Source organism: Rhinatrema bivittatum, chromosome 1 (genome assembly GCF_901001135.1).
Source record: "Rhinatrema bivittatum chromosome 1, aRhiBiv1.1, whole genome shotgun sequence".
Lineage (NCBI taxonomy): Eukaryota > Metazoa > Chordata > Amphibia > Gymnophiona > Rhinatrematidae > Rhinatrema > Rhinatrema bivittatum.
In genome coordinates, this window is record NC_042615.1 from 349902798 (window position 1) to 349917322 (window position 14525).

Genomic DNA, 14525 nt, shown 5'->3' on the forward strand with positions numbered 1-14525 from the left:
TGGCATTTACTACCATGGGAACCTTGCTGGGCAGACTGGATGACCATTTGGTCATTTTCTGCCATCATTACTATAAAATTATGCAGATGTGGGAAACCCTTGGTCTCCCACTAGCTGGCCCTAGATCCCTGCCTGAGGGTGATAGTGAAGAGTTCAGACCATTTCCAGCAGCACCTCTCACTGAGGATGCCTGCAGTGCTTTAGGCCTTGTCCAGAAGGGGGGGTTGGAGCCTTAGTGAATGTGGTCAGTAGAGTTTTGTTGAGAGTTTGCTGCATATTTCTGTCCTGTAAGTATGCCCATATATTTGTTATGCAGGAACCCGCATACTCTAATCATTTAAAAAAAATACAATTATGCACATATATTTTAACTTTTTCCATAAAATAACCCAGAATTAAATTCAGAGGAAATTTATAAAGTATGTACATACACTGTTCTGAGAATAGAATACAGAGTTATGGGCGTACTTGAAATCACCAGCTTACCCTGAACCCCCCATCAGTTCACCCAGACCTCCCACCCAAAATCTGCAACAAACAGAAGAGTCCAGTTTCAATTGCGTGAGTCAATTAGCAGGTGTAAGAGTGTTCAGACAAGTCTGCTAACATATGCACATATACCACTCACAGAATAGCAACCTGCACATGTTCCACTCCACAGTGCCCCCCCCCCCCCATAAAACTTTACACAGGATACTGCAAATACTCGCTTACTCTGCAGGGTTTACAAAATATCATCTACATACCTACAGATTTTTATATATATAACCCCTGTGTAACTCTGACAATTCACCTAACAATGTAACATAAAAGATGGAAATGCTTAGGACAAAAGAAGAGTACAAAAAATTAACTTTGGCATTTTAATCACCACTGGATCCTTTGGGGGTGAAAAGGATTCAGAGGTGATTAAAATGCTACCTCTGCTGGGCCAGCCAAGGTGGGGGTTGAGTGAAGGGCACTATTGAAACGTCCTTGGTTGTCCCATCTCCTTCTGGTCATGAAAGTTATTTGAGACTGGCCAAACATATTGAAAAAAAACCCCACAGTTGATATTTGGCACTCCAACCCCCCCTCCACCATTTGGCCATTGTTCACCAATGAAATGCCCAAAACTGTGGGGACTGGGGGGGGGGGGGGGGGGAAGAAGGGTGAAAATGAGCCCTAAATTATGCTGTGTGACCAAAAATTTCAGATGTCAATGGTCTACATGAAGTTAGTTGGCCAATCCTTCTGTATCCATGAGCAATCAATAACCTGCTGCCAAAATTCAGGAGAAGGCGAGGGCTAAGCACCCATGGGAACCGAATCAATCTTATTTCCAGAGAGATGGCCTGTGTTAGCACAGCTCTCAGGCACGCCAACAGCCAAGTATGTAACTGTCTCGCTACTTACAATACTGCAACTTTAATGCGACACTACAGGACTACAAATACAACAAAACGAATAGGATGACGATGGGGAAGAGGGGGGTGTTAAATTAAAGAGGCGGCAATTAAACATGAAGGGTTCCCACCACATCCCCAACTCCCATGTCAATTAACAAATTGCTGTAGCAATACCACAGACATTTCCTTTTATCCTAGTGGTTTCATACTTACAGCTTATATTTCCTAACTAATTTGCTGACAGACTGCTTGGAGTGTGCACCTAGATTTAAAAAAAACAAACAAACAAAAAAAGACAAAACAAACTTACACTCATTGTAGCGTTAATCTCTGCTACTGTTTCCTCATCTGTGGGGAACTGGTATATCTGGACACCGTTGCTGATCAATTCACTCATGATCTTACTTTTGAATTTATGTAGTTCGTTCTTGGCAATTGTGTCTGCTTTTGCTATGATGGGAATTATGTTCACCTGTGGAAGGGGAAACACATTAATGCAATCTCAGCTCAATAAGTCATGATTTGTTTTAATTTTTTTTTTTTTTTTACTCTTGAGAACTGATGATAGCAGATGTGTGCATTGAACATTTTAAACTTACCAAATTTAATAGTAATTGATTCAAATAGTTTTATATAAAAAAAAATAAAAACATTGGTAAAAAAAAATCTAGTCTTTATATTTCTATAAGCATGTTACAGCATTAAAAAAAAAAAAATAGAGAGAACGCTTCTCAACAGATGTCTTTGTAAATGAAAGTCATTTCCTCTTGATAAACTCACTATCTACACGGTCTGCTATTCATTTTTTCCCCATATAAGGCTGGGCAGGAAATTCTACAATTTCATCCAGAATTACCAGTTCTAACACACAGAACTACCATCTGGGCATTCACAGTGATGACAACATACAGAGAGGCTCTCAGTTTAGATCTACATTTGCAGCGAGGTTTCTCCTCACTTGTAACATGAATACATATGACTTATCAACCAGGCACCACAACCTGGCCCAGCTCTGAAGTCAGCCAGGCTGAAGGCCTTCTGTGGGCGTACAGTGCTACATATCAGCATTATAAAGGAAAACAGGATTTCAATAAAGTTACTTTAGCTATAGCCTGGGACTTTCATCTGATTGTACCACATCTGGCTGCCTTTTAACACCCCGCCTGTTCTGCTAGAATCAGCCGTGCTCTGGAACACTGCTGGGCGACATTCTTTTCTCTAAAGATTAATTTTCTCTTTCTTGGGGTTACATACCCACAAGCAGCATTTCAACTTCTATCAGCGAACTGCCTTTTGGCATACACATATTTAGGGTTTGCTGACATTAAAAGAGGTAGGGTATGGATCAGCTTAGTAGCTCAATGACAGACAGTGCTGGGTGCTGCCACACGTTGGAACTTGGTTTGGATTTCCAGGCAAGACACTGCTTTTTAGGCTTAGGTATGCTGCGGAGGCAACATTCACAGCGCTCTGAGGAAGAAGCCCCAGCTAGTGGCCCCTGGCTAAGGCCAGTGGATGAGGCAGGGAAAGTCTCACTAAACTGTGACCAGTAGACTTCTCCTTTATACAACAACCTAGACTAGGAAGAGGCATGGCAGTCCTATTCTGAAACACAAAACTATGCAAAGTCCCTCTCCTGCAGCTATTGTAATTTGAACGCCTATAAACCCAGCTAGGAGCTGAAAACTTCATAGGGCTTCTGCTGGTCTACTTGAATCGCTCGCAATAATACATCTACACAAGGGCTAATCACAGATGTGACTCCGAGATTCCCAAACTTAGTGATTATGGGAGACTTTAACCTACATATCAAAACCCCAACATCCTACAAGCACATGTACCAACAATCCTACACAATTGACTTCCTCGCTACCATGCCAACACTCATTCTATAAAATCCCCAGCTAATGAGAAGGAAAACATAGCGGATCTAGGCTTTCAGAGGATGGTACCGTGTTTCCCCGAATATAAGACAGCGTCTTACTTTCTTTTTACCCCCAAAAGTCCCACTATGTCTTACTTTCAGGGTATGTCTTATATTGGAAAAAAAACCTGAGTGTTCAAAAAAAAAATATTTTTAAATACCTGTCGGAGGGCCGCGTGGGTCCAGGCGGCTGGCGGCGGGAGCCGGGTGGTCGCGTGTTAAATCTAGGCCGCGGGCGGGTGGGCGCTTGTTCCAGGCGGCGGCGGCGGCGGGTGGACGCACGTTAGTTCGAGACGGCCGGCGGGCGGTCGCGTGTTAAATCTAGGCCGGGTCGCACAGGCGCGCATTCATTCACTGCCTGTGGGGGCTGCCGAGGCAGCCCCCACCGGCAGTGAATGAATGCGCGCACAGGCCCACAGCGCCTGTGCGACCCCTGCGATTCGGCGCTGGGGGCTGCCGGTGGGGGCTGCGGCAGTGAATGAATTCATTCATCCAGGCGGAGGAGCCGGCTGCTTTCGCCGCTGCCGGCTGCTTTCGGCTGCCGCTGCCGGCTGCTTTCGGCGCTCAAGGCAGTCACATGCTGTCCGAAAGCAGCCGGCAGCGGTGAAAGCAGCCGGCTCCTCCGCCTGGATGAATGAATTCATTCACTGCCGCAGCCCCCACCGGCAGCCCCCACCGGCAGCCCCCAGCGCCGAATCGCAGGGGTCGCACAGGCGCTGTGGGCCTGTGCGCGCATTCATTCACTGCCGGTGGGGGCTGCCGAGGCAGCCCCCACCGGCAGTGAATGAATGCGCGCCTGTGCGACCTGGCCTAGATTTAACACGCGACCACCCGCCGCCCGCCAGCCGTCTCGAACTAACGCGCGTCCACCCGCCGCCGCCGCCTGGAACAAGCGCCCACCCGCCCGCGGCCTAGATTTAACACGCGACCACCCGGCTCCCGCCGCCAGCCGCCTGGACCCACGCGGCCCTCCGACAGGTATTTAAAAATAATTTTTTTTTTAAATGACAGGTACGTCTTACTTTCGGGGGATGTGTTACATTAGCCGACCCCCCTAAAATTCCCACTACGTCTTACTATCAGGGGTGTCTTACTATCGGGGAAACACGGTATTATGAGAATATCACTTTCTTGGACCAACAACTCAATAATCATGTTCTCCCTATGAAGTGACTTCAGATAGACAACAAGATTCCTGAAAATGATCAGGAACAAAAAAATGCCAAACCCCTGAAAACCTGCTAAAGGCCCCAGATAAAGAGTCAAGAAGCTGTTATCTGTAACAGAGCAGGTAAAGAACAAAAAATTGCCATGCTGGGTCAGACCAAGGGTCCATCAAGCCCAGCATCCTGTTTCCAATAGAGGCCCAACCAGGCCACAAGAACCTGGCAATTACCCAAACACCAAGAAGATCCCATGCTACTGATGCCATTAATAGCAGTGGCTATTCCCTAAGTAAGCTTGATTAATAGCAGTTAATGGACTTCTCCAAGAACTTACCCAAACCTTTTATGAACCCAGCTACACTACCTGCACTAACCACATCCTCTGGGAACAAATTCCAGAGCCCAATTGTGCATTGAATGAAAAAGAATTTTCTCCGATTAATCTTAAATGTGCTACTTGCTAACTTCATGGAATGCCCCCTATGGGGCATTCATGGAATGAGAAGCTAGCAAATACCCTGGTCAAAACCGCCCTTCCAAAAAATGTCCTATGTCCTCCCAACGATATGCTCCCCTTGGAACGCCCAAGAACTTCAAGCTGAAACAGACAAGAGCAAAGACTAACAGAAATTATTTAAATTATGCCTCGAAGATGACAGACTACAGTTCAAACTGCATGATAAACTACCATAGCGCCATAACAAAGGACAAAAAAAAAAAAATGATTTCTTCCAGTATATTGAACAAGTGCCAAATCCAACCAAGAAACTATTTGAAATAGTAAACAGCCTTTTACTCCCCTCACCTCAACAGAACCATACCCCTCAATGTATGTCTGCCTGCTTCAAGAACAAAATCAAGGACTTCTGTCAGAACTCGCACGACATCTCCCATTTGGGGGGTGAGGGTGGGAGGGAGACAAACAATATCTGAATATACTAGTGGTATAGAACTCATTTACCTCAACCACTGAAGAGTCTTTTCTGTCTGCCTTACAGTCAACATTCTGCGCTGTCGACCCATGCCCTTCCAATTTATGAAGCCAGTAAATGGGGGGCCTCAATTGGGGCTTCCAAAATTGTAAAATCCTTCCTCTGAGGGTTCACTAACAGAGCTGAAGAAAGCTGTGGTATATTCTCTGCTAATAAAAAGGCTACCATAGACCCAGAAACCTGGAAACTAGCAACCAGTGTCAAACATTCCATTTGAGGGGAAACTAATAAAACAGTTTGAATGCAACTTGACTGGCTGGCAGAAAGAAACTGGCTGGACCCTTGTCAATCCAGCTTCAGACAAGGCTCTGGAACAAAGACAGTCCATGCATATTCCCACAAGTACCGCATGAGCTCCAATAGAGGCATGTAGGCTGATAAAGCACGTCAGATACAGTTAAGATAGCATCTGCAATGGTGTTGCACTAGATTGCTCTTTTCAGTCCTTAAAAAAGAGTATTGCAAAATTACATTTTCATGGAAGCCTCTCACTTAGAATTCTGGCAGGGAGGGCACAGGCGTTAATAGAAATGGTAAATATGCATTTTCTTTGCATAAGACTGTGCCATTACTCAACCTGTCATTTCTTTGACTTGGATGCCCAGCTTAGAATGTTTAATCCTTTTAACAATAAAATGATCCTACCGCACATTAATCTCCTTTCAGGGGTTTTTGCCGTGCTATCACTCATGCAGATCCTCCCGGATAAATGCCTTGTTCCTTGACATTTTACATCTGTTGCCTTTTGTTGGGTCAGATTCCTTACATAGTCAGCTGAGATTTAAGATCCCAGCAATAAATATTGACAGATTTTACTTTCCAGGGAATGGTCTCAGAATATACTATGTAAGTAACAAACAAGGCATGTTTGTTTTTAATGTCTTTATTTTTTATTTTTTTTTGCTATTGTATTCTGCTTATTTATGTAGTCTGTGAATGTAATTTTGTACACCGCTTAGGACCTGGGATAATGCGGTTTATAAAAGTTTTTAAGTAAAACAAAATAAAGCCTGTTCATAGATTTGTACTCAGTCTCTGGAATCAGCCAGGCAAAAATGAAAGGGAAGGAATTCTTTATTTTAACTTGTTTTAAGCTCATAAGCATGTACCACAAAAAATGCACATGAATTAAAGGCCCAGGTGAATAGTCGTCAGCATCTTGAACCTGGGTTTGTAAACTTGAGGACAAGCTTTGCAGGGACTAGTCTTCAGAAACCTGTGTGTAAAGCAATCGTGAGTTTTGGAATAATTTGTGAGAGTCTAATATCATAGAAACATGACGGCAGTAAAAGATAATGCAATCTATCTTGTCTGCCCATCCCATATTAAGAAATATTCATAAAATAAGAGAACAAAAAAAAAATTCACCAAAAAGGACACCCATATTCCTCCTGCATAAATTAGAATTGTGGCTCAAAAGCCAATAATTCAGGTCATAACCTCGCGTGTATTTACACTGTAGGACTATCCCACTAGTTTCTGTTTAGAGCCATTACATCCAGTTATCAGATTAGCTTCCAAACCAGACTTCTGCAGGGTGGAACTCGGCCATTAATCAACTGTTTGAAGCTCATTTCATACGTAAATGTTTAAATTACTTTCATCCTCCTTCCAAGATGCAGACCTATTGCAAATTCACTGGAAACCACAGATGAGCTCACAAATACGTGCAGAGAACTCTATAGTGTACAATAAAACATGCTGACAATGCATTACATCAGAGATCATTCATGAACTGTTTCACAACACATTGTCCTCTGAAATAGCATCTCAGTAGATGCTCAGTAGAGCTGTTATAGCTCTACTGATTTCTATTGTATCTGGTTGAATATTTGTTCTGCTGATCATTCACTTTGCAGTGCACTGGCAAATATTTTTAAGAGATCATACTAGATGGGAGGAAAAAACTCTTACAAATTAAGGTTCCAGAAGAGCAAGAGAAAAAAAGGCTTATTAGACAGACTGAAACCTAAATTGTTTTTTTGTTTTTTGGGGGGTTTTTTTTACCTCTGGGCTAAAATATTTATTATAAACCAAAAAATAAAGTTGATAAAATTGATGAAAAGAAAGCCTATAAAGTAGTTGGGGAGAACTTGTACTTCCCAAGCAGGGCTGGAAATTTGTCGGGTGCCAAAATTTCAGTGCTAGTGCCCAAAACCAGAAACAAGAGGAGGGACCTGGTGAGGGGTGGTATGGGCAAGGGAGAAGAGGAATGTGTCTGGTTCAGAGCAGAGGAACGTTTATCCTCAAGTTCTGCCTGCCAGGCTGGTTTTCAGGATTTCTTCAATTAATAATGGAGATTCATTTGGAAACATTTGATTCAGGATCCAGATTTATTTGCAAAATTTGGCTATTCTGAAAACCCAATTTCCTTATAATATTCAGGGACTGGAATTCATTATCCCTGCCTGGCTCTTAAGTTACCTCTCGCGCCTAGGATTTTCTAATATTTTTCCAACTCTGCTTATAAGGATAGAAAAAAGGTTTTAAAAAAGTAAGCTTTAAGGACAGTTAAGGTAGCTTCCTTAAACACGTTTGTTATTAACCCCCCCAAAATAAAATTACATATCACTTAATCCAATGGACAAAAAAATACAGTTTTCCTAGCATGTAGTCAGATTGACTCAGGACCAATGGGTTATATGCTCCCCTGCTAGCAGATGGAGACGGAGTCAGGTTTCAAAGCTGAAATCACCTTAGATATACCCCTGGAGTGACCTCAGCCCTCCAGTACGTCTCCAGCAGATATGGACATGCTTTCCCTACACCTCTTCACTGAGGTCTACTGTGCTGTTCGTATGTCTCACTCCGCATGTCAAACTGGCCCCAAAACCCTAATCCACCACTGAAACCTCACCTCGAGTTATTAGCTGGCCCTCCTATAGTGATATGAATAGTTGAATACTATGAAGGCCTTATAAAGAGTTTCTCTCTCTCAAAATAGTAATAGCCTGACTTGGCACTTCACAAGCCACAAAATACAAGTACCACAGGGACAAAAACTTTTAACGCACCCCGTGATACACTACCTATGTGAAGTGCTAACATAGCGCATGCTGCAGTAATTCTAAAATTATAAACATGTGCCTTTTTCTTATCGCAGGCATTATTCATGCAAAATTATAGGATTTTGATGAATCTAGGGGTTAGAGTGTAAGCCTCTGGGGATAGGGAAATATCTATAATACCTGAATTTAATCTCCTTTGACATGCCTGAAAAGCAGAATATAAGTCAAATAAATACAATAGATAAGATTTACCTACAATCATCTTGCTGCTGAAGCATGCTGCACATTGGAGTGCTTGTCGCCTGTATCCTGCTTTCAACCTGCCTTGCTGAATGTCTGGGGTGTTTGCTCTCGAGCTGGGTAGTCTCACTCACTTTGGAATGTTTCCAACTCTGGCCCGCAGGGCCTTTAAAAGGGTCCACTTGCTGGTGGGCTGTGGCAAAGGGCCCTGCCCCTTTGCTTGAACATGTGTGTAAACATTCAGATATATCATGGTGTATGCTTGGTGTATTATATTACTAGCCGTTAAGCCCGTAACAACGGGCTACATTTAAAAAATTTTTTCGGTCCATTTCCTTCCCACTCATTCTCCTTCCCCCTCATTCTCCCTCCCACCTCCCCTCCCCATTCTCTCTCTCACCGTCCCCCTCCCCCTCACTCTCCCCTCAGTCACTCCCCTTTCAGCTCATCCACAACCCCTTCCCTCGGATGGCGCAGACGGAAGATCTCCGGGGGGGTCCATCCCTCGCGTGCGCCACTGCCGCCGCTACTGCTCCGCTGCTTCTCTCCGCCGCCGCTACTGCTCCTCCCAGCGCCATTTTTTTCAGGCATTTGTGGCACGTCGGTCAGGGCTCCCTTATCTAGTAGATTTTGTCTTAGGGACAATGGCTATAATTTTATTACAGGGCAGGATAGATATATTTTTCCATCAATAAAATCTCATTTTCTAGTTCAAACAGGCCAAAGAGTTGGATCCGGTACTGTTAAGTGCTAATCTGTATGCAACCCAAGCTTCTAAACATCTCAATCTCTGCCATTATCAATAGTTTATATTAATATAGAGAAGATTAAGTTTTGCTATAGGCAATTCCTAAGAGAGAGCTTGGTTGTTAAACTGCATGATTGGGTTTTGTGTTCTTTATTGCCCCCTCTTGAAAGGATCACTAAAGATATGTCATTCTTTATTGATTTTATAATCTCAGTCTGCAGTCACAAAATGTACTATTACTTGGGGACCTGAATATATATGCAGAAAGTGAACCTATAGGAACAGTTACCATTTTTCGAGATCTGATCATATCCTTAAAATGTTCTCAATTTTACATGCTACTCACTGGGCTGGTCATAATTTTGGACCACATTCTCTTTTTTAGTGTTCATATCAGGGTTTTAGTAACAAATTATTGCAATTAGTCCAGTTCTTTGGTCCACTCACTATCTAATTACATTTTCCTTTGTAATGTGTGTTGCAATAAACACACGTTTTGGAAACAAGGGAAGAAAAGGACCATTAGACCCTCCCCCCTCCCCATAGATTTGGAAGAATTTTAAAAAGGAATGAATGGCAATGCAGGGGAGTATAAAATATGATTCTTGTACAATCCTATCAAATCCTCTTAACAGAAAAAAAAATGCCCCACCTAAAGTCAGTTCCAGATGTTACCATCACTGCAGGGTTTAGCCAGGGGCTTGTACATAAACGTTAATGCGAAAGAAAAAAAATGTCAAAAGACTCGTTCAGCAAATGATAGGAAGATTTACTTATTGACCCATTCTGAATAAATGATCTCATTTGAGCAGTGTAAAGAGTCCTATTTCACATCTTGTCTCCAGTCTTCTCTATCGCGATCACATGATTTGTTTTCAATGATCCATCATCTCTTAAAATTGCCTGTCAAGAGAGAGTTGCTGGTTCAATACCAGATGCTTAAGACTTTGCAAATTTTTTGGGTCCAGAAAGTAGCTGAACAGGACCAGATGATAAAATGGTGAAAAGAAGATATATTTCAAGGAAGAATTTATACGAATCCAGTAAGGACTATTCACTCACTGAAATGGAATATATTTCAATTTGTTTCCTGAATTTCCACCTGAGAAGCTTTAGCTAAATTGAAGACATTTTTGGTTTTTTTGATCCTTGCTCCTATCCATTGTTGTATGCAACAAAATTTGTTTGTTTTATCCCAAGTGATTACCGGTAATTTGTCAGCATCATAAAATATTGTACTTAAAGAGTTAAAGCAGGCTGTTTGACCTGTTTTTAAAAAAATGTAATTTACCTATAAATTTACCATCTAGTTATAGTGCGATATCTACCATATGTACTTTAGGAAAAACACTAGAGAAACTGGTAGTGGTTCAGTTAAACGATTTCCTAGAGAATAATATTTCACATTCTAATCAGTCTGGCTTCAGAAAAAACTGTAGTACAGACACACTGCTGGTCTCAGTAACTGATATTTTATTTAGGGAATTAGATAAGGGTTTGTAGGTCTTGGTCATTTATTTGGATATCTTGGCCACTTTTGATACGATCAGTCATCAAATATTACTTCAAAGAATGTCAGTTGTTGGTATAGGTGGACAAGTGATCAACTGGTTTAGATTGTATCTTACAGGAAGAAAACAGAGGGTGTAAGTATGATAAGAGATCTACTTTGTATACACTGAATTCTGGGGTTCCACAGGGCCCAGTTTTATTTAATATTTATCTGAGGTCCATTTATTTGATGGAGTCCTGTAAATAGTCATTTAAAAATTTATGCAGATGACATCCAGTTGACATTTCCACTTAAACAGGTTCATTGGGGATAGAAAAGGATGAAAAATGTTTGACAGTTATATATAACTGGATGGGTAGAAATAAATTAAATTTTAAATCCTGCAAACACAGGATTTTGGTTTTTTAGGACCCCTCCTCCTAGTAGTATATGTGTATTTTTTAAATGGAACACAGGTGGTTTATAAAGAATATAAGAAACCTAGGATTTTATTTTGATAAACAGTTGACCTTTAATGCTCAAATTTTAAAAACGTGTTAAGATCAGGATTTTATAAATTTAAATTGAGTCATATAAAATGTTTTATCTGTGGAAGACTTTTGAAAGTTAGTGCAATCTTTCACATTAACTTCGGTAGGCTATTGTAACTTTCTATGTAGGCCACCCAAAACATCTCTTGCCATCACTCCAAGCTTTACAAGACTCTGCTACTAGGCTCCTTTTAGGGGGTCATATATGGGAAAAATGTTGTGTTTATTACGGGCTTTGCATTGGCTTTCCATGCAATAAAGAGCGGTTCAGTGTAAGGGTGAAATTCTATGCATGAAATAAGAGTGAGATCCTGGGGTGATCGGCTGCCTTGAAATCATGGGATCCGAACAGGTGGATAAGGCGGCAGCAAAAGCCAGAAAGATTCTTGATTGCAAAGGAAGAGGAATGGTCAGCAGGAAATAAAAATGGTAATATAGCCCTTACAAGTCCCTGGCGAGACCTCATTTGGAATACTGTATCCAGTCCTGGAAACTGCACTTTCAAAATGTGAACTGGATGGAGTCTGTGCAGAGGATGGCTACTAAAATGGTCTTCATCATCAAGCATATGGAGACAGATTTAAAGATCCAAACATGTGTACCCTAGAGGAAAGGAGAGCTAGAGGAGCTATGATAGAGACATTTAAATACTTCAGATTTTGCACAAGAGGCAGGCCACAAAACAAGGATGGAAGGAGGATAGATTGAGGAGTAATTGAAGGAAGAATTCCTTTACAGAAAAGGTGGTGGATGAATGGACCAGCCTGCCAGTAGAGGTGGTGGAGGCAAAGAAAGTATTTGAATTCAAGAAAGCATGAGACACGCACAGAGAATCTGTGGTAGAGATTGCAGAGCTAAGCAGCTGTGTGGATGGATTGACTAGATAAGACTGCATGGCTTTTTTTCTGCTCTCGTGTTTCTATATTTCTACCCATGTGGGAGACCTGGGTGCAATTTCCTAATCCAACTTCTGCTCCTTGACCAACAGAGGATGGGAGTGCTAAGGTGGTAGCATTCATACCCAACGGGAAGGATTCCCTAGCTCTTGTACATCTGTGACACTTGTCAGTGTAGAGCAGGGTGAACACATATCAAGTTTGAGGGAGCTGCAAGCTGCGGTGCTGCATGCAACTGTTGATCAGATGGTTGAGCTAGATGGGATGAAATAATTTCTAAAAAAAAACATGGGGGTAGAGGGAAGCATTGCATAGCAGAGAATGATGGCTCCTGCAACTCTAAGCTTCTAGTGGATGTCCATTCCAATTGAGTTGAAAGCTGAAAAACAGGAGGCAATAACTGGACAAGTGCTCCAAAAAAAAAAAGTTGACTTTTTTGGGCTTCTTTTTAAAAGGTGAATTTTAAAAGTTGAGCACGTAAAAATGAGCCCATGCACGAACAAATAGCACATTCACATAAATCCTAAATTGGTTTAGCTGGTAATTTCCTTCATGCACACATAAAATTGAACAATTTACATGCATAAAAGCAGACATCAGCTACGGAAAATACATGAGTTACATTTTCTCATCTAAATGATTAAATTAGGAGCACAAAAATGCACACATAGCAGATGTCTGCCACTTACCCAGATAATGTTTGACTTATCTGGATAAGTCTTAAAAAGAGCTACATAACTGGATAATTCTTTAAACACTAGTTATTCGTCTATCTTACTTAGCCACCAGGTAGTGCTTTCTTTGGTTTTTTTTTTTTTACTTGTCCAGCTAAGAAAGATAGCCGGATAAGTCTCCACAAGATATTTAGCCACATAAATCAAAACTTATGTGGCTATGTTTAAAATACATGCTTCTCCCTGATTCCATGAATTTTCAGCATAATCTGAACCCATCCCAATCACAACTCACTGCCAATTAAGATGGTGGGGCGGAGGAGGAATTGTGAATTCTTTAAATTTACAATAGCTGATCCATTAACATTCAAAATAAGCTTCATCTTCACTGATTTGGTGGTGTCTGTACGCAGGCAATAAATCCGAGATGTTTTGGCACTCGGGCATCAAGGTCATATGGTGTCTAATCACATGGTTAAAACTGGCGAGTAAAGACTGGTCGCAGTATGCAGGCAACTAGAAAGCCACATCACAGGAACTCTCATCTCTGCCTTGACCTGACCAGGAGAGAGAGAATAGCCAGCTCAGCTCCAGATGCCCACCAACATCTGACTGATCAGTAGGGAGCTTCGCTTTCAGGTTTTATTGTTTTTTTCCTTGGAATTTATCAGCATTTGTTAAATGAACAGAAATATTTACTCAAGCATTATGAGTCATTTTTTCCACTGATTTCTCCCATTTGGGTTCCTTTGTAATAAGCACAGATAAATTCTCAGGAAAAATAAAATGAAGACAAAGGTCCCTACAGATCAGGCACACTGGCTAGGAAGACAAACCATAACGTCTACAAAGAGACAAAACCTCTTCCTTAATAAAAAAAAAAAAAAAAAATTTAACAGGCCACTTTTCTTTTCCGTAAATTGTTCAGATCCGGACATGCAAGGTTCAAAATGATGCACCCCCCCACCCTCCGCATTCAACTGATAAATTAACCTCTTTTGACCCTTCAGTGTTCCCACTTTTGGCAATCTATGAAAACATAATAAAAGCAGTTATATGCCAGTGAGTACCTTACTGTCCAGCTTCTTCATGGTGACCAGGTCAAGAGACTTCAAGGAGTGGCCAGTCGGTGCAATGAAGTACAGGCACGCGTGGACCCGCGTGTCATGGTAATTGTACAGAGAGCGTCTGATCTTCAGCTCCTCCTGCAGGTAGGCTTCAAACTGTGCATCGATGTACTCTACAATGGGCTTATAGCTGAAACACAAGCAAACGTCACCAGATGAACAACATTGCCAGGGCATTCATACAGGGAACTAAGATGCTGGCTACATGTAACGAAGAACTTGTGAAACTTTAGAAATACATAAATACAAAGATTGGTAAAATCTTTCTTCCCTTTCTGGGGAGAGTTTAAAGCAACAATGCTAGCTTGTTTCTTGATTC

At 41.7% G+C, this 14525-nt stretch overlaps 1 protein-coding gene across 7 annotated transcripts in view; it reads right to left on the minus strand.

Moving 5' to 3' along the window:
• Window positions 1-14525, minus strand: part of SEPTIN11 (septin 11) — a 202435-nt gene that overhangs the window by 61802 nt on the left and 126108 nt on the right. For all 7 annotated transcript variants that reach the window (XR_003856416.1, XM_029599794.1, XM_029599779.1 and 4 more), the window contains exons 4-5: window positions 14150-14336; window positions 1699-1860 (exon numbers count right to left, since the gene is read on the minus strand). Coding sequence is in view for 6 of the 7 variants with exons in the window: in XM_029599794.1 (XP_029455654.1) it covers window positions 1699-1860; window positions 14150-14336 (349 nt within the window). In the remaining variant the exon portion in view is untranslated. The remainder of the gene's footprint in view (window positions 1-1698; window positions 1861-14149; window positions 14337-14525) is intronic.